The following is an 18799-nucleotide window of genomic DNA, read 5'->3' on the forward strand; positions in this document are numbered from 1 at the left end:
TGTTCTCTTATCTGTATATATCTCAATACATTTAGTTAGCCATGTGCTCTGTTCCAGCCATTTCTTTTGATTTATTTGTTTCTCAAAAATATATATAGCTATGAGGCACCTATATCTATGTGGCTGTTTTGATGTTCTGCGAGCGCCTGTGCCTTGATCTGTGCTGTCCAATACTGTATAGGTATTGCCGATTATTGACTGGACACTGCGAGTAACAATCTTTATGTATTGATGTACAAAAGTCAAATAAAGAATTTGAATCTTGACGGGGAATCCATACTGATGGTGGAAATCCCGGATATTCATGAGCTTCGTCTTACAGTCACATCCAGGGAGCTTCCCACTCATGTCTGGAAATTCCCGAGTTAATGTGCTGTTCAGTGGGTTGCATTAAAGGAAACAGCTTGAGATATGACATGAGTTCGTTATATTTTATAATATAATTTTTAAGGTAGATTGTCTAACCTGTTTGTAAAATGACACTGAAAAGCATTTAATGTGTATATTGGGCAAGCATTAAGTATTCCTAATTTCTGAAGAAAATTCTGGTTGCCGAGTTTATTTAAATAATTAACACAGCCTGGCAGTTTATATTTCAAAGTAACCCGTGTCATCTGTCTTGACAGGTTTGGTTTATGCAGAACGGATGACTAATGTAGACTACGCATTAGAAAACAGTCACTTCCTTTCAACTGCTGGGAAATTCCTGTAAAGGACGCGGCGATTATAGTCCTGCTAAATCGGAGGATCGGAGAGCAGGCGGGCGGCAGCTTTCACTGCATCTGAGAGCAGCGGGCGGCAGCTTTAAAGGTCTGTCTCTGCTAAGGGGGCTCTCTCCTGATTTTTGGGGTACACTGCGTGATAGCTGTTGATTTTTATGCGTAAGTGCCATTTCATACGACTAATTAATGAACGATTTTTCTTTCTATTAATCAGGTTTCTTCTCTCTTTGTGTCCGCGGATGACGGCGTCCTCACAAGAAATGGCTACGTTACTGAAGCTGTATGCTATTGGCACAGTGCTGTCGCTGGCGGCCGCGATCATCGGCTTGGTTGACTCCGTGGGAGGCCTAATGTATGTTCAAGGACTAGATATGGACAACAACTGGACCAAGAAACCCCCCCCAAAGACTTGTTTACGGCTCAAGGGTGTTGGATCGTGACGGGGACCCGGGTGTCTATGCGTCCGGACGCCTGCAAATGTGCTCACTCATCAATCACTGGACAAATTCTTTAATATACTCATGTGACGAACTTTTAAATGTGTACAGTATAGCAGTCTTCAGAATATCCGTGATCAGCTGGGATAATTTTTGATGATTTCTCACTTCTCACTCTGTTTCACTTTGTGTGCGATTTAATAAAGAATAAAAGTTACAGCCGTGGTATAAGCTTAATTAATTGTTTCTACAGTAAATCCTTCATCCTACTGCTTATTACATGGAGCAGGATCTCCTATTTCCGCGGCAAACAAATATGCTAGCACATCTTTCCAAAGTCCCACTCGAAAAAATGCAATCAAAGTAATCGAACTAGTGGGAACTGAGAATGCGCAGATCTGAATGCTGAATCTGCAGTTTTGGTCGGCTACTTGAAAATATAGCGAAATTAAACTTAAATAGGCCTAAATGTAATTCCCCAAACTAATTTCACTCCCCGGTTAAACTAAGTAAACGACTGGCCTTTTAATCACAATGAGTCCCTGCTAATAACTATATAGCCCCCGCCAACAAATATTCTGCATCCGTCTATCTTTTATTTATTTATTTTATTTTTGTTGTGAATTGACTTTGGTAAATTCGCTGCGCATGCAGAGCTCGAGGAAGAAACATGTGATTAACAAAGACTTTAATTACCTCTGTATCAGACAAAATCATTTTACCACACGGACCAGTTATTTTTAGTTATGTTTAGTGGTGAAACTGTACCCTAAACAGTGTTAAGACTTATTTCAAATGACGAAATCTTTTTTTCTTTTAAAATATCTTAAAATATTTCTTACATCACATCCTTTCACAATGTGACTGTTCTATATATGTATGGCCCTTGCGATTTCACGATATATACATCGCCCCCAATCCCGATCCCCACCCACTGGCCCGCCGGTCCAGATTTAGTCCCCCCAATATCAAACTCCATCGACGCCATTGATTGTACCGCTGTATACAAATATTTAAAATGAGAATCGAATTATCACACTATTATCCTATTGGCTAACAACCATAGCAGTGTTTCATTACATGCATATTATACTCACGAAGATACTGACGTTTCTCCTCTTCCTCCTTCCTCTTCTTTTATAAACTGAGCACGTGATGGCTCAGACCTTTTCTAATCCATGTGTGTTAATTTGGGGGTGGTGCAGTGGTTAGCACTGTTGCCTCACACCTCTGGGACCCGGGTTCGAGTCTCCGCCTGGGTTACACGTGTGTGGAGTTTGCATGTTCTCCCCATGTCGTCATGGGGTTTCCTCCGGATACTCCGGTTTCCCCCCACAGTCCAAAAATATGCTGAGGCTAATTGGAGATGCTAAATTACCTGTAGGAGTGCATGTGTGAGTGAATGGTGTGTGAGTGTGCCCTGCGATGGGCTGGCCCCCCATCCTGGGTTGTTCCCTGCCTCATGCCCATTGCTTCTGGGACCCCCCACGACCAAGTAGGATAAGCGGTTTGGAAAATGGATGGATGTGTTAATTTGGGGGCTAATACATTACCCACCCCCCCCACTGTAAACCAAGAGTCAAAACCTAACAAATTCGCCTCAATGGCAGACTGACTTTATATTATTATTAATGATTTTGCACAAATCAGTGAAACAGTATGTCTTATGAATGCAACAATAGTATTATTATAGATTAATCGTGGTTTATTTGGTTGCATTTTATAGTTTAACTGATTTTTGTAATTGCATCCTAGTACTGCACAAAATTCGAGACGTGATGTTTTACAGATTCCTCGGCTCCCCCTTCCCTGGCCTTCCTGTGGGTTGAGCTGAAGACAGCCCTGTCCCTCCCCCTCCCTCTCCCCATCTCCCACTCCTGTACACCTCACACACTAGAATCAGGGGACCCACTCTGACAGTTAATTGACCCATGCAGTGACACGATATCATTTATGTGTCATGCAAACGGGCGAGAGAAAATCGATTACACAAATGTCACCGTTCCGCTTTTTTCTTTTGTGGGTGCCTGGTGCCACTTCTGCCAAGACGCCACCCTGGGTCCCACACATAAATGTACCAGTGTGGGGTGTTATGTTAAAATTTGGGCCCCTGGACTGCCCCACATTAGGGCCAGCTACATATTGAGCAGGGAGAATGTGTGTATTGAGTAATCCAACGAGTGATCTTATGAGAGCGTCATCACTGCACTGGCACCTTGCAGCCTGCTGACAGTGATAGCGACATAGATGGAAGAACGATATTAGACAGCGGCCTCCAGTTACTGATCACGATACCGTATATGGATGCAGATCTTCATGTCATTCAAAGTTTGCAAATCAGACATTGGTTAGAACAATAGACAGAAATAGAGAAAAACAATCTTCACCATCTGCCACATACTGTACTAGCCAGTTCCATTTAACCATTATAGAAAAGTTACATCAGTAAAAAAAAAAATACAAAAAATGCAAATTAATCTTCCTATGGGTGTCATGTTCTGTCCTGCTTGATCCTCGTGTTCCTCACTGGAGTGGCCTACTGCTCATTCGTCTTACCTCTTGTTCCAGCCCTCATGTCTACTTAAAGGACAATTAAGAGAAAGGATATGGATGGGTGTTGGGGGGGGTGTTGTACACTAAGTGACAAATAAAAGTGAAGCACCCAGACAGAGTGGTGGAAATGAAATTAATCTACATGTGATGAAAGGTCATGTGACTGTATCACAATGATTATAATATCAGATCAAACGGACAACAGAATTGGCAGTATGGGCACACTGCTGGTCCCATGTCAGTAGGGTGTGATACCCCAGGCCTGGATACATACGGCAATCCGGTGCAGAAGGGAATCCTACAGTTGCTGCATCTTCTTCTGTGGTAAGTTGGCCCACAGCTATTGTAATTGGCCCTCGAGATCCTACAGATTAGCACTGTGTCTGAGTTGACATCCGAGCTGATCCTTCAAATGTTCGATTGGGGAAAGATCGAGGGACCTGGCTGGCCACAGGAGGATCTCATCATGACGTAGGCAGTCTATAGACACATGTGCTGTGTGTGGTTTGGCGTTGTCTTGTTGAAAGACTGTACTAGGGTGCTGTCTCAGGAGGGATAAGGCATGCGGACACAAGATGTCACTGACATAGCGCTATGCTGTCAGGGTCCCCTGAATCACTATCAGAGATGAAGTCATACCCTATGGCCCCCAACACCATGAAGTCATACCCTATGGCTCCCCACACCATGATGTCATACCCTATGTCTCTCCACATAATGATGTCATACCCTATGGCTCCGCACACCATGATGTCATACCCTAAGGCTCCCCACACCATGATGTGATACCCTATGGCTCCCCACACCATAATGTCATACCCTTCGGCTCCCCACACCATGATGTCATACCCTATGGCTCCCCACACCATGATGTCATACCCTTCGGCTCCCCACACCATGATGCCTGGAGTAACACCGGTGTGTTACGCGACCCCTATCAAACTCTGTCAAGTGCTGGTAATACTAATATGTCTAATGTATCTATGAGGTATCCTCTGTGTCTGGTGACTAGACATGCCAGCTGCTTGCAAAGTGATACATGTACATACCCATTGCTGGTCTGCACGTGTACCAAATTACATCCAAATCAGACCATTACTCCTGGGTGCTTAACATTTTTTGTCACTGAGTGTATTTCTTGGGAATATTGCAGTGCAATATACTGCATAATGTTATTGTCATGTGTATAATGAAAAATAAATAAAAATATTTAAGAAAAAATGTCTGCCGATGGTGGGGGGTCCTCCTTGGTAAATTTTGCTGTGGGCGCCCTGCCTCCCCGGCCCCACCAACTCCTCTCCTGGAAAAGACTGTAGGGCCTGTGCATGAGAGATGGAAAAGTCGTCAGATTAAACACAATTATGCATTATTTGACCATCAGGTGGCAGTGTCAGACAACACTCTGTGGAAAAAGAATCACAAACTCTTCGCAGAGCAGAGAAAAGAGTGAATGACAGAAAGTAGCCATTCAGGACGTTGGGCATCTGTACATTGAGCGGACAATGTGTTGCACTCACTTGACCAAAATTAAATTGTAAGGGGTGTGGCACACAAAGACCTGACAGGTAGAACAATGAACCCCACTCTGACAGGCAAACACGCAGCCACTCCGACAGGCAAACACACAGCCACTCTGACAGGCAAACACGCAGTCAATCCGACAGGCAAACACGCAGCCACTCTGACAGGCAAACACACAGTCAATCTGACAGGCAAACACACAGCCACTCCGACAGGCAAACACGCAGTCACTCCGACAGGCAAACACACAGCCACTCCGACAGGCAAACACGCAGTCACTCCGACAGGCAAACACGCAGCCACTCCGACAGGCAAACACGCAGCCACTCCGACAGGCAAACACGCAGTCACTCTGACAGGCAAACACGCAGCCACTCCGACAGGCAAACACGCAGCCACTCCGACAGGCAAACACGCAGTCACTCTGACAGGCAAACACGCAGTCAATCCGACAGTCAAACACGCAGCCACTCTGACAGGCAAACACACAGTCAATCTGACAGGCAAACACGCAGTCAATCCGACAGGCAAACACGCAGCCACTCCGACAGGCAAACACGCAGCCACTCTGACAGGCAAACACGCAGTCAATCTGACAGGCAAACACGCAGCCACTCCGACAGGCAAACACGCAGTCAATCTGACAGGCAAACACGCAGCCACTCCAACAGGCAAACACACAGTCAATCTGACAGGCAAACACGCAGTCAATCTGACAGGCAAACACACAGCCACTCCGACAGGCAAACACGCCTGTGGTAGCTTTTCTGTAAAAGTGTTACCAGGACACACTTGCAAGAACATCTGCAATAGTTACATCAAGAACAGTATAAACAATTCACTTGGGGTACAATTTGGTTTCCTTAAGGTAAATTATAGCCACTCCGACAGGCAAACACACAGCCACTCCGACAGGCAAACACGCAGCCACTCCGACAGGCAAACACGCAGTCACTCTGACAGGCAAACACGCAGTCAATCCGACAGGCAAACACGCAGCCACTCTGACAGGCAAACACACAGTCAATCTGACAGGCAAACACACAGTCAATCCGACAGGCAAACACGCAGCCACTCTGACAGGCAAACACACAGTCAATCTGACAGGCAAACACACAGCCACTCCGACAGGCAAACACGCAGTCACTCTGACAGGCAAACACGCAGCCACTCCGACAGGCAAACACGCAGCCACTCCGACAGGCAAACACGCAGCCACTCCGACAGGCAAACACACAGCCACTCTGACAGGCAAACACACAGTCACTCTGACAGGCAAACACGCAGCCACTCCGACAGGCAAACACGCAGCCACTCCGACAGGCAAACACGCAGCCATTCTGACAGGCAAACACACAGCCACTCTGACAGGCAAACACACAGCCACTCTGACAGGCAAACACGCAGTCAATCTGACAGGCAAACACACAGTCAATCCGACAGGCAAACACGCAGCCACTCCGACAGGCAAACACGCAGCCACTCTGACAGACAAACACGCAGTCAATCTGACAGGGAAACACGCAGCCACTCCGACAGGCAAACACGCAGTCAATCTGACAGGCAAACACACAGCCACTCCGACAGGCAAACACGCCTGTGGTAGCTTTTCTGTAAAAGTGTTACCAGGACACACTTGCAAGAACATCTGCAATAGTTACATCAAGAACAGTATAAACAATTCACTTGGGGTACAATTTGGTTTCCTTAAGGTAAATTATATAGCCAGATTTTTTTGTCCATAGACCATGCTTGAACTGAGAGGGTAGTTTGGACTGAGGTGGGTGTATGATCATTTATTACTCAGCACACCGCAGATCCTACCCCAGGTCTGGAATACATATTTATGAAGAATAAAATATTTGTGTTTTGCAGTCAAAGCACTGCAGAATTGATTCCATCAATTCCCAAATCAGTCTGACCCACAGTGGACTTGGTCAAAGACTAGGATCTTATTGAAATATTTATTTATAGTTTTTTCATAAACTGGGGACGACCATGCAAAGAACAACGTGTCAGCTGTTGGTGTCACTGAGAGCAGGACAGGATCAGGTGTACGGTCACCCCCCCGTGAATGCCGCTTTTCTCCTGCATTCTGGGATGCAGCGAGACTCTGGAAGGCTCCTAAGAGGCTTTTAGAGGTCAGTCGCTTGGAAACTGTCACAAGCAGTCAGTCACCTGCAGAAGTCATTGAGAGACCCCCCCCCCCCCCCCCCCCCCCACCATTACTGTAGAAGCGCAGCCTCCATTGTTGCCCTGGCTGTGACTCTGCTCTCAGTCGAGTCCTTAACTTGGGAGGCCCCCTGACTGAGGGGGCGGGGGCACTAAGCTGTTGGACCACCGGTTTTCTATCGCCCATTTGCACATCACATCGATGATATCACCAATTAACCATGTCGAAGTGGGTCCCCTGATTCTAGTGTGTGAGGTGTATTGGCTACCACTCAGAAGTAGGAGACAGGGAGGGGCAGGGCTGACTTCAGCTCGCCCTACAGGAAGCCCAAGGTAGGGGGAGCGGGGGAGTCTGTCAAACAGCGTGTCTTGAATTTTGTGCAGTACTTATGAGATTAGTGAAATCAGTCATGCTGTGAAATGTCTGTGTATCATGGACAGCAAAATGGGATAAAAAGGGATTAATAAATTACCATGATTCACTCATAATACTGTGAATAATGTGGTTTTAGGAAAACACAGACATTGCAGTCACAGTGACTTGCAAACAACGTTAATATATAAAGTTTTAGCTGTTAAAATAACCGTCCTCATAATTAAACTAGATGAAATCTGTTTATACAATAAGAAGCTTCACTACACAGACGCTGAGTTTAAATGGAAGGGAAGTCAAACTACAAAAATGAGGTCACACACACGGTTGGTATTTACAAAGGCAGCAGAGACAAGCAGAGAGGGATCCAGTATAACAAAAGTAAGTACAGAGTGACAATCAGGAACACAACACATGTATTTACAACAGATAACATGAAGGGGCTGTATACAATACCCCAAAGCATGATGGGAGATGCAAATGAGCTTCCCAGACACAGTGTTCGTTGTAGCTTGTGTGGTGTCCGGGGTGGACCCCCTCTTCAGCCACCACTTCCACCATCCCCCCCTGGTCTCAAAGATTGTGCGTCCATCTCCTCCTGCCCCCCTGCTAACAAAAAACTGGCACTAAGTGTCATTTAACTGGTGGGGGGTGGGGGGAGGGTTTGATGGGTGAAGGTTTCCCAGGGCACCATCCAAACTAGAACTGCCACTGGGTAGGACAGAACCAGACCATCTTTTTCCTTTTTGACATTTCATTCATCTGGGGACACTGCAGTGTGCTAAACCACTGGCCCATCAGTCAGCGGCCGCAGTCTCAAGTGATGAACTGGACTGAAACGTCCATGGAAAAATGTTCTGATTATAAAGCAGGTCGATGTCTCTTTGCTACATTCACATGTGGAAAGATTTCAAGTCAAAAAAGAATGTCCTGCATGTCCGACCTATAACAAGCCAAAGGTTCCTCCACAGTGGGGGGCTGGGGGGGGGGGGCATGGGTCCACACAGCTTGTAACTGCGCTCCCTGGCTCACAGGCATCGTGCTGACTCAGCTCTCTGCTCTGCACTGTACACACAGCCCTGGGTGGCGACTAGCTCCTTACTGGAGGAGCCACCCTGAGAATTTGCATTTGTTTTTCTCCACCAGCGCAAGGTCTCCCAGTCACAGAGACACACCTGAAAATGCACACATGACCTCGCCCTCAGAGACGGGGAGGCTGAACAGCACCTCCCCCCCCCCCCCCCCACCCCCCATAGTATCCCGCCCCCTTTTCTAAGCCTCCAATCCTATTTGCGAGAGTGACGTCTGCTGGTGTCAGAAAAGGGGTTAAGCTCCTGGGCGAGGTGTAGCTCAGCCAGCAGGTCTGAACAGCTCCGTGCTCTGGGGGTTCTGCTTGGGTCCCGCTCAACCAAACCAACAGGCCAAAGGCTGGAGCCACCTGACTGGCTCATCTGCTACCTGTCCAACCAGGACGGAGCTTCTTACACCTCAGTGCTTCCTTCAGGCATCAGCTGAAGGCTCAGTACCCACTTTATCCAGCAGCCCGACCTCCTCCAGCAGACAGATCTCCTCCAGCAGCCCGACCTCCTCCAGCAGACAGACCCTCTCCAGCAGACAGACCACCTCCAGCAGACAGACCCTCTCCAGCAGACAGACCACCTCCAGCAGCCCGACCTCCTCCAGCAGACAGACCACCTCCAGCAGACAGACCTCCTCCAGCAGACAGACCACCTCCAGCAAACTGAGCTTCTCTCCTCCAGGCCCGGCTAAGATAACCAGATAAACAAGGGATGCCATGGTGCCCTGGGAAAGTAGGAGGCTGCAGGGAGGCAAGACCTAAACAAGGCTGGGTGCAGTGTGCGATTCCTGCGCAGGAATGAAAATACATGCTGCCTGTTGATAAGGCTGTGAGCGCTGCCTCTGTTCAGACAGAGATCTGAGTGGACTTGCGTTGTGTGGGCAAGGGCAGCGGGCACAACACAGTGCCGTGCAGAAGAGGAAGCGAACAGGTGGCTGCAGCACGCCCCCACCCGCATTTCCTGGGCATGGAGGCACACGGGTACGATGGCGAGTGGGACACCTACCAAATCGACTACCGGAGGATCGTGGGGGACACAGAGCCAACCTGGTCCCGGGACTCACCCAGGGAGGGCGAACACCCCCTGCACACGCTGCCCTTCCATGCCAACCCACACGGGCACAGGCACGAGACGGCAGCCCAGCGCTACAGCGCCACCCGCATCCAGGCCGGCTACGAGCCAGAGAGGTGAGCCACCCAAGCATGACTGCGGGGCTGGGAATTTGCTTATGGAAATACTGCATGCTGTCTGATGCAGAGACTCAGTGAGGGGCCCCTAGGCTGGATCCTATGCATGCTGTCTGATGCAGATACTCAGTGAGGGGCCCCTAGGCTGGATCCTATGCATGCTGTCTGATGCAGAGACTCAGTGAGGGGCCCCTAGGCTGGATCCTATGCATGCTGTCTGATGCAGATACTCAGTGAGGGGCCCCTAGGCTGGATCCTATGCATGCTGTCTGATGCAGAGACTCAGTAAGGGGCCCCTAGGCTGGATCCTATGCATGCTGTCTGATGCAGATACTCAGTGAGGGGCCCCTAGGCTGGATCCTATGCATGCTGTCTGATGCAGAGACTCAGTGAGGGGCCCCTAGGCTGGATCCTATGCATGCTGTCTGATGCAGAGACTCAGTGAGGGGCCCCTAGGCTGGATCCTATGCATGCTGTCTGATGCAGATACTCAATGAGGGGCCCCTAGGCTGGATCCTATGCATGCTGTCTGATGCAGAGACTCAGTGAGGGGCCCCTAGGCTGGATCCTATGCATGCTGTCTGGTGCAGATACTCAGTAAGGGGTCCTCACACTGGCCACTATGTATACTGTCTGATATCAGGCAGAGACTCAGTGAGGGGCCCCTAGGCTGGATCCTATGCATGCTGCCTGATGCAGATACTCAGTGAGGGGCCCCTAGGCTGGATCCTATGCATGCTGCCTGATGCAGATACTCAGTGAGGGGCCCCTAGGCTGGATCCTATGCATGCTGTCTGGTGCAGATACTCAGTAAGGGGTCCTCACACTGGCCACTATGTATACTGTCTGATATCAGGCAGAGACCCAGAGAGGGGCCCCTAGGCTGGTTCTTATGCATGTTGTCTGATATGGTATTTAACCAGATATAGTAACTAACCAGAAGTTGTAAAAGTGCTAGAGGATTGTATGAGGAAGCTCAGTCACACACATTTAAAAAATATGTATTGATGTAATAAAATTAATAAAGGACAAAATGTTGTTTCCTCACGATATAAAATGTAAAAATATTGGTTAATTTTGCGTGATCTCCTGGCCAGTGCTTCCAGTAAGACTGACAGGAGGGTAGCAGACCATACCTGGGTGAATTATCCTTACCTGTCTAACCCCTGTATTGACAGGATGATTTAATCATTACACATACATGTACCTGTATATTTTCAGGGTAATTTAACAGTTTAATTCTTGTGTATCCATATATTTAGGAGATGTTGTAATAATTTTAATTGCGTGTGCCTGTATATTTATGAGATTGCTTGTTGCTGTACATTTACAGGGGGATTTAATCACTGCCTGTCTTGTGTCTTGTTACTATGAAACCCTGTCCAATTATTAATCTTGTGAATTAATCTCCCAGTGAAATGGCACTGCACAAAGACTCCTGTGCTATGCATTAGTGACAATCCGATTATATCAGCCTGACACCAGTGTCAATGTCCTCATAGCCGCCGATCCGTTCCAGAGCAGCAGGCCTGCTGGGAAAATGGACCTGGGTGATAATTTGCACTCACATGGACATGTGATTGCACAGAAAGCAGGCACCCTGGGAATTGCAGGCGAGATCCCTGTGCCTGCTCTCAGCTTGGCTCGCAGGTGTTCCTTCCCAGCGCATTTGAAAACATGCTGCTGAGAAGTCCCGGGGGGGGGGCTTTCACAGAGGAGTTAGCTGTGTTTGTCGGTAAACAGTACTGGCTTTTCCGCAAGCTCTGAGACAAGCAGCTGTGCAAAACTGACACTTCACACCCTGCAGAACTCCTGTCCCACAGTAAGATTTGTATTTTTCCAAATTTCCTCATAGAATATCTCGTACTTCCTAGATTTTAAAAACTCTGAATCATCCCTTAAGTCTTAACTTTCTTTGCCAGGCTTTCAAGAGTCCAAGGAACATTTAAGAGGACAGCACAGAATGTGTTAATGTCTTCCAGGGAACTGGGTGCTAATGGACAGATAAGCAGACATAAACATCATATTTATCAGGAGCAATATAGCTGTTTTAATATATCAGCTACACCTTGTTCATCTACATTTCACATAACACCAGAGTGACTCGAGGCATGCAGTCAATGTCTGTACATTTCCTGTGCATCTGAAAAACTTTTCAAAATGCCTGGTCATCCATATTTCACACCATTTACCCAGTAAAAGGCTGCAGTGAATCTATCGCAGGAGACCCAACGCAGGGAAACCACCCGATTCACCGCAGGGCGCATGTGATAGGGATTTTGCATAGTTGCACGATTTTAGACTGCCGGAAGAAAGCTGTGCAAACTCTTCACACATACAGGGATTGGAACCACCAGAGCTTACTGATGAGCTACCTGATGAGTTAACGCACCTCCATCCATCCGTCCATCCATCCATCCATCCATCTACTATAACCACATATTATTTTCAGGATCATTATAATATTCATCACACCATGATAGTGTAAATATTTTTCATTTAAAAGATCATTTTTCATTATTCAAATTTTAAAAATCACATATGGGAAATAAAGGTTTTTCAAAACTGTACTCAGCCAGTCAGTTTGTAATTTCGGGTTGTTATTTGAATAATTGTCACGATCAGTAGTGGCGTGTGAGACCACTGGAGAAGCAGGAGAAGGAGGCGTAGGTTTGGGGAATATGGGATTTAATGGTAAATGGGAGTAGGGACATGAAACAGGCAACGCACAGCAACACTGCACAGTAAGACGTCAATGACGGATCTAGGGAGAATGACTGAACGTGGACGTAAATACACAGGACAAATCGAAATAACAGGATACAGCTGGCCACAATCGGGTTTGCACATGAGGTAAATGTCAATGAAAAACAACAAAAACCAAGTGGACCACAGGCAGCTGAGCTCATCGCTTCATGCAGGAGAACATGCAAGCTGGTGATGCAGTGCATCGCTTCATGCAGGAGAACATGCAAGCTGGTGATGCAGTGCATCGCTTCATGCAGGAGAACATGCAAGCTGGTGGTGCAGTGCATCGCTTCATGCAGGAGAACATGCAAGCTGGTGATGCAGTACATCGCTTCATGCAGGAGAACATGCAAGCTGGTGATGCAGTACATCGCTTCATGCAGGAGAACATGCAAGCTGGTGGTGCAGTGCACCGCTTCATGCAGGAGAACATGCAAGCTGGTGACGCAGTGTGATATGTAGCGGCTCTCAGAGGATCAGAGTTCGGTCTTCAGCTAGGGATGTGAATGCCTCTGGCTGGTTCTGATCCAGTTCTGGTCCAGTAGTACTTATATATACAGTCACAGGACATCCCCAGACAATCTCTGCTCTTGTACAGCTGTGAATTTTCATTCCTGCACGCAGACATTCCTCAGATGACCTTGAGCCATGTTTAGTGAAAGCGTTCTTTCCAAATTCTCCTTCCCTAAATAATCCACAAAAGTCTAAATACACAGTCATATTGGAAGATTATATCATCACTGGAATAGAGTCTGCTTGGAGTAACATACTGAGTAACATATCCTACTGGGTCGCGGGGGGTCCGGAGCCTATCCCGGAAGCAATGGGCACGAGGCAGGGAACAACCCAGGATGGGGGGCCAGCCCATCGCAGGGCACACTCACACACCATTCACTCTCACATGCACACCTATGGGCAATTCAGCAAGTCCAATTAGCCTCAGCATGTTTTTGGACTGTGGGGGGAAACCGGAGTACCTGGAGGAAACCCCACGATGACATGGGGAGAACATGCAAAGTCCACACAGATGTAACCCAGGCTGAGACTCGAACCCGGGTCCCAGAGGTGCGAGGCAACAGTGCTAACCACTGCACCACCATGCCGCCCCACCATACTGAATATATCATAGGGAAATATGAAATGAAAATGAGGTGATTCTGAGGATAAGAAGAGAAAATCTGCAGGAAAAGGAGATGAACGACCTCAGTTAACAGAACCATGTTCTGATCTGAGGCAAGTGTTAAAGCAGAATTTCAGCTGACGCTGGACAGGCCAAGAGATGGTTGGTCAAGACAAAAGAGAGTGAAATAACTAAAAATAATAATCTGGGCGATGCTGGGTGAGTTAGTGTGTGTGTCGCATGGAGGTCTGAACCGTTAAGTGAGTCTGCCACAGGAAAGAAACCATTCTGATTTTGTGACATGCTGGTCTTAATGGATATACGATGCTCAAAACAACAGCCAGAGCTGAATTTTCTAGAGTAACAGGTGCCTGAAAGAGTAACATTCAATAAATTATGATCCCGGCCTGATGCACCTGCATGTTTGCTCTGGGACGTCAGCAGGCCCTGAACATTCCTAATCAGTCCAATATCTCTGTGTACAGTTCTGCATGCTTGCTAGGATAAGGGCTCAGCCTGGAGCCTCACTGACGAGATAATCTCATATCCACGCCCATGTCAGGGTATGCCACAAATTAAGGGTCTCTGTAAAATGGGGCAATCTGCCATCAGAGGACGTTTGGATGAGTCACATGGTCTCAGAAGCAGGAACAAACCGTTGCATGCGTTTAACCTTTTTATATTTATCAGTTATCAGTGTTAATTGGTTCAGATTTAACACAACTTCACTTTACTGAGCTCTGAACGTTGTCGTAATTCCTCTTTGAGTCATTTTTTAATTTATATTTATTTCGCCCACTTCCATTTATTTTAAATTCCATAAATACGTACCTCTGCAGTACCCAGGCGTATGTCTACTTTGATGTTTTGTATTCTGTTAGATTTGTTACTGACTGGATATTGTGAACAAGAATTCCTATGTACAAAAGGTAAAACCTCTTTAATTTTGAAGCGTGTAACATTCGGGGCTACTCTGTTGAACAGGCTCTACACTCCCGATAAGTCTCCGGCAATGAAGCAGCTCATGCGGAATAAATGTTGCACGAATTTAAATGTACAGAAAGAGTAAGGGAAGCGACAGCTGGTGCACGTCGGGCTTCCGATCCGTACGTAATACACCGCATTCATACATACCAAGATCTTCCAAATGTATTAACCCTAAAAGAATGAAGGAGCCTTATCATTACATGTACATTTACAGAAACATTTACGGACTGCTTAAAGGCAATCGGGATACTCGGAATCCTGCGAGTCTCGCTACCACGTGTAAAGCACGTGACGTAGTCCAATCGGATAGGCTCGCCTATGATCGGATCTGATCGGCTAAACTCTGGACATAATCGGATCGACTCGGATCGTTACGCCCACTCGGTGCGCTCGGCGCCTCGTAACCAGAACCAGGCAGTCCGCTGATCCCGCGCACACCTCGGGGAGCCGGTGCTGACGGGTAGCCGTCGCGCACTCCAGGTAGAGTATCTCTCTCTTCGTTTCCTAACGCCAACCTTGGATTAAGACCGAGATATTCCGGGCTCTGGACGGTGTCTGCCGGCGTTCGGACCGGAATCGGACGGGATTATGCGCGGTGCCACTCTGCTCCACAGGTCGCATCGAAGCCCGTCATCATAAGCATGATCCTCGGTGTTGGGGATGCTAGCCTGCTAGGCTGGCTAATCCGGAGAATGATATGATGGAGACGATCGCGGAGTGGACTGACTAGCCCGGGGATGCCCGATTCGGCTCGTGTGAGCTGAATCAAACGGATCAATTCTTGGGTTCAGACTGCAAGATGTGGCTTGGTTCGTGTTTCCCGCCGATGTGTTTGATCTGACTGAAATGAGACCAACTGGATCATGATGTCACTGATTTAGATCCAGAAAGTATCCATAAAAGTACTTGAACCAGCAATTCCGTGACCCGCAATCTCCTGCTGGGTCTCCTATATAAGCCACAATGGAGTCAGTGTTGGGGCTTTAATAAGTTTGCTGTGACATCTTTGCCCCATGACCACTGGACCACACAGGGTCATGAGGGGGGTGACTGCAGCAGTCCAGCCTCTCACATACTGACTCCCTGACAGTCCCTCTGGACCGCACACGGTCAGGAGGGGGGTGACCACAGCGGTGACCAATCCAGCCCCACATCCTGACTCCCTGACAGTCCCTCTGGACCGCACACGGTCAGGAGGGGGGTGACCACAGCGGTGACCGATCCAGCCCCACATTCTGACTCCCTGGCAGTCCCTCTGGACCGCACACGGTCGGGAGGGGGATGACCGCAGCGGTGCCCGCTCCAGCCCCTCACAACCTGACTCCCTGACAGTCCCTCTGGACCGCACACGGTCAGGAGGGGGGTGACCACAGCGGTGACCAATCCAGCCCCACATCCTGACTCCCTGACAGTCCCTCTGGACCGCACACGGTCAGGAGGGGGGTGACCACAGCGGTGACCGATCCAGCCCCACATTCTGACTCCCTGGCAGTCCCTCTGGACCGCACACGGTCAGGAGGGGGGTGACCGCAGTGGTGCCTGTTCCAGACCCTCACATCCTGACTCCCTGACAGTCCTTCTGGAACGCACACGGTTGGGGGAGGGTGACCGCAGTGGTGACCGCTCCAGCCCCTCACATCCTGATTTCCTGACAGTGTCTCTCTCTTTTCCTGGCAGCATGGCGGATTACTTGATCAGCGGAGGCACTGGCTACGTCCCAGAGGATGGGCTCACTGCCCAGCAGCTCTTCTCCATCGGAGATGGCCTCACGTACAAGTAAGTCCCTTCTGGTCCGCTGTGGGGGACACGGTTTGGGCCAAAGCAGAACCGATGGGGTCACCTACAAAAGAGTGACTGACCCATAGTGTATAACTCCCAGTCTTCGGCCAAATGGACACCGAACCCTGGACATGTGTGTTTTACGGTGCGCAGGTGACCAGGCTCTGCCCAAAGGGGAGTCAGCTCTGTTGCTCGCTTCAGGGCAGCTGTCTGTCTGTGGGGGCTGAGTGTCGCTCAGTGATGAGTCGGTCTGCAACTGTCCCTGGTTACAGATGCAGTACAGAAGATGACAGCAGGGGGCGCTCTTTTTCAGGGTCTCCCTGCGTGTGCTGTGACTGCTCGGCCCCTCTACCTTTGCAGTGCGCAGCTGTGCGCTTTCTGGTAGTACTGGGAGCGTACTAACTGGGGCTCATGCTGCCAGAGAATCTCCATTGTACTGGAAGGTTCTTAAGGCTCCAGAGCTTTTCCTGCACGCTTCAGATCCGGGTCTCTGTACAGTCATGCCATCTGCCATGTGCAGGGGGCCCATTTGTTATTCTTGGGGCCCCTGCATTTCAGTACTTAATGTAGTGACTGTTTGTGGCCAACAGCGGGCCCCAAAATCACTGGGGCCCCATGCAAATGCGTGACTCGGGTGGTGATCTCTGCCCACCAGTAATGGTGTGTTTTACCTGTGTGTGTGATCATCTGACTTTTCTCTCTCTGTCCCTCACTCTAGTGATTTCCTCATTCTACCAGGTTTCATCGACTTCACGTCTGATGAAGTGGTAAGTCCCGCCCACTTGCACCCCCTGCAGGCTGTTGGGAATCCCATCTCTCCCTCAAGCTTCACTGATTGGATGAGACTGATCTGTCCTTGATGATGTCAGCAGAACAGACTGTGTTTACATATGCAAAATATGGAAAGATGTTGCTTTAAAATCATTTACAGGCATTTTCACATCTAACTTTGTCTATTTACACGGTGAGTCATGGGGAGGTTTCTACTGGAAACATCTGGAGGCCCTGTTTTGATTGGCTCTCAGCCAGTAGGGAAGCCTTGAAGCCCTGAAAAGCTGGGGGGGGGGGGGGCTGGAGCATGGTGCAGGGTGCAGGGAGGTGACCTCCACCTCGCCCCTGAACTCCTTCTCACCTATGGACAGCCAGAGGCAACCTTTTCATCTGAGCCTTGCCAGTCCACACAGGCCTCATGTGTAAACATGTCTCCTGAGGGTCCTGGAGGGCCCTTACTGGACAGCAGCCACACACACTGTATACTGCTGTTTGTATTGCAGCTGAGCCTCTTAGCCGAGCTTGGATCAGTACTTCGAGATACCAGGGTCAGTTCTGCATCCTCCTGTTTGCCGCAGAGCTTTTCCATTTGCCGTGATTTTTAGGACCATTTCTGCTTTTCGGGCGGAGTGCTGTTGCTGTGATTTATTTTTCCAGCTTTCATTCTTCAGGCCATCTCCTTACGGCCATTTATTCACTATGCAGTGCCCTTCCTCTGCCGCTCCTCCACGGGAAGGTGCCTGCATATCAACATTAACGCTCCTGTTCCATCTAACACCTGGATGTTGGCAGTTGTGTAGCTCAGAATCCCAGCAGCAGAGATGATTACATGCACAGATTGTGTTACTGATGAATAGTCATGGCTGCCCAGAATGGTGTCTGTCTGTGAACTCTGTTACTATTTTTCAGTCAGCTCCTCTTGGCAGCTCTGTGTCAGGTCTTATTCTCTGGGGAGTAGGAAACACAGGATTCCTACTGTATTCTGTGAGGTAGTTGAGTGGCATCCCAGGCCGCTACCTCATTCTGTCGTTAATGGGAAACACTCGAGGGGGAGATTCCCACACTGTTTCCTGTGAGTAAGGAAGTATGTCTTCTGTGAATAAAATGAGGGTCTTTTGAGAAAATCACATGCGGACAGAGAAGATTCTTCTTGTGGTTTCGCACACTTGAAGTGTGCCTTGGAATATGATGTCAATCTGAAATAATTTGCATTTGAATTACAGCTACCTGGTAGATACATGTAAGGAGTTCTACAGGGATAAGTTTCACACTAAAGCAGTGTGTCTACTCTGCGGGGTAACCCCTAAATAGGTGCCCATTAATGTGAAACCGAAGGTGTTTATTTTGAAT

At 48.4% G+C, this 18799-nt stretch overlaps 1 protein-coding gene and 1 long non-coding RNA gene across 9 annotated transcripts in view; both read left to right on the forward strand.

Annotated features, from left to right (window-relative positions):
* Positions 1 to 350: 350 nt before the first annotated feature.
* Positions 351 to 1396, forward strand: LOC125738836 (uncharacterized). The gene is made up of 3 exons (XR_007396922.1): positions 351 to 451; positions 627 to 810; positions 937 to 1396. It is a non-coding gene; the product is annotated as an uncharacterized LOC125738836 (long non-coding RNA).
* A 7966-nt stretch (positions 1397 to 9362) lies between these two features.
* The window catches only part of LOC125739107 (inosine-5'-monophosphate dehydrogenase 1b), a 54220-nt gene continuing 44783 nt past the window's right edge, over positions 9363 to 18799 (forward strand). For 6 of the 8 annotated variants that reach the window (XM_049008865.1, XM_049008867.1, XM_049008864.1 and 3 more), the window contains exons 1-3: positions 9363 to 10044; positions 16577 to 16675; positions 17397 to 17445. In XM_049008865.1, the coding sequence (XP_048864822.1) occupies positions 9824 to 10044; positions 16577 to 16675; positions 17397 to 17445 (369 nt within the window). In that variant the 5' untranslated portion in view covers positions 9363 to 9823. Of the gene's footprint in view, positions 10045 to 14777; positions 15380 to 15513; positions 15709 to 16576; positions 16676 to 17396; positions 17446 to 18799 lie in introns of those variants that run through there. The other 2 variants (XM_049008870.1, XM_049008871.1) reach the window with 2 other exon arrangements.

This window comes from Brienomyrus brachyistius, chromosome 3 (assembly GCF_023856365.1).
Source record: "Brienomyrus brachyistius isolate T26 chromosome 3, BBRACH_0.4, whole genome shotgun sequence".
Lineage (NCBI taxonomy): Eukaryota > Metazoa > Chordata > Actinopteri > Osteoglossiformes > Mormyridae > Brienomyrus > Brienomyrus brachyistius.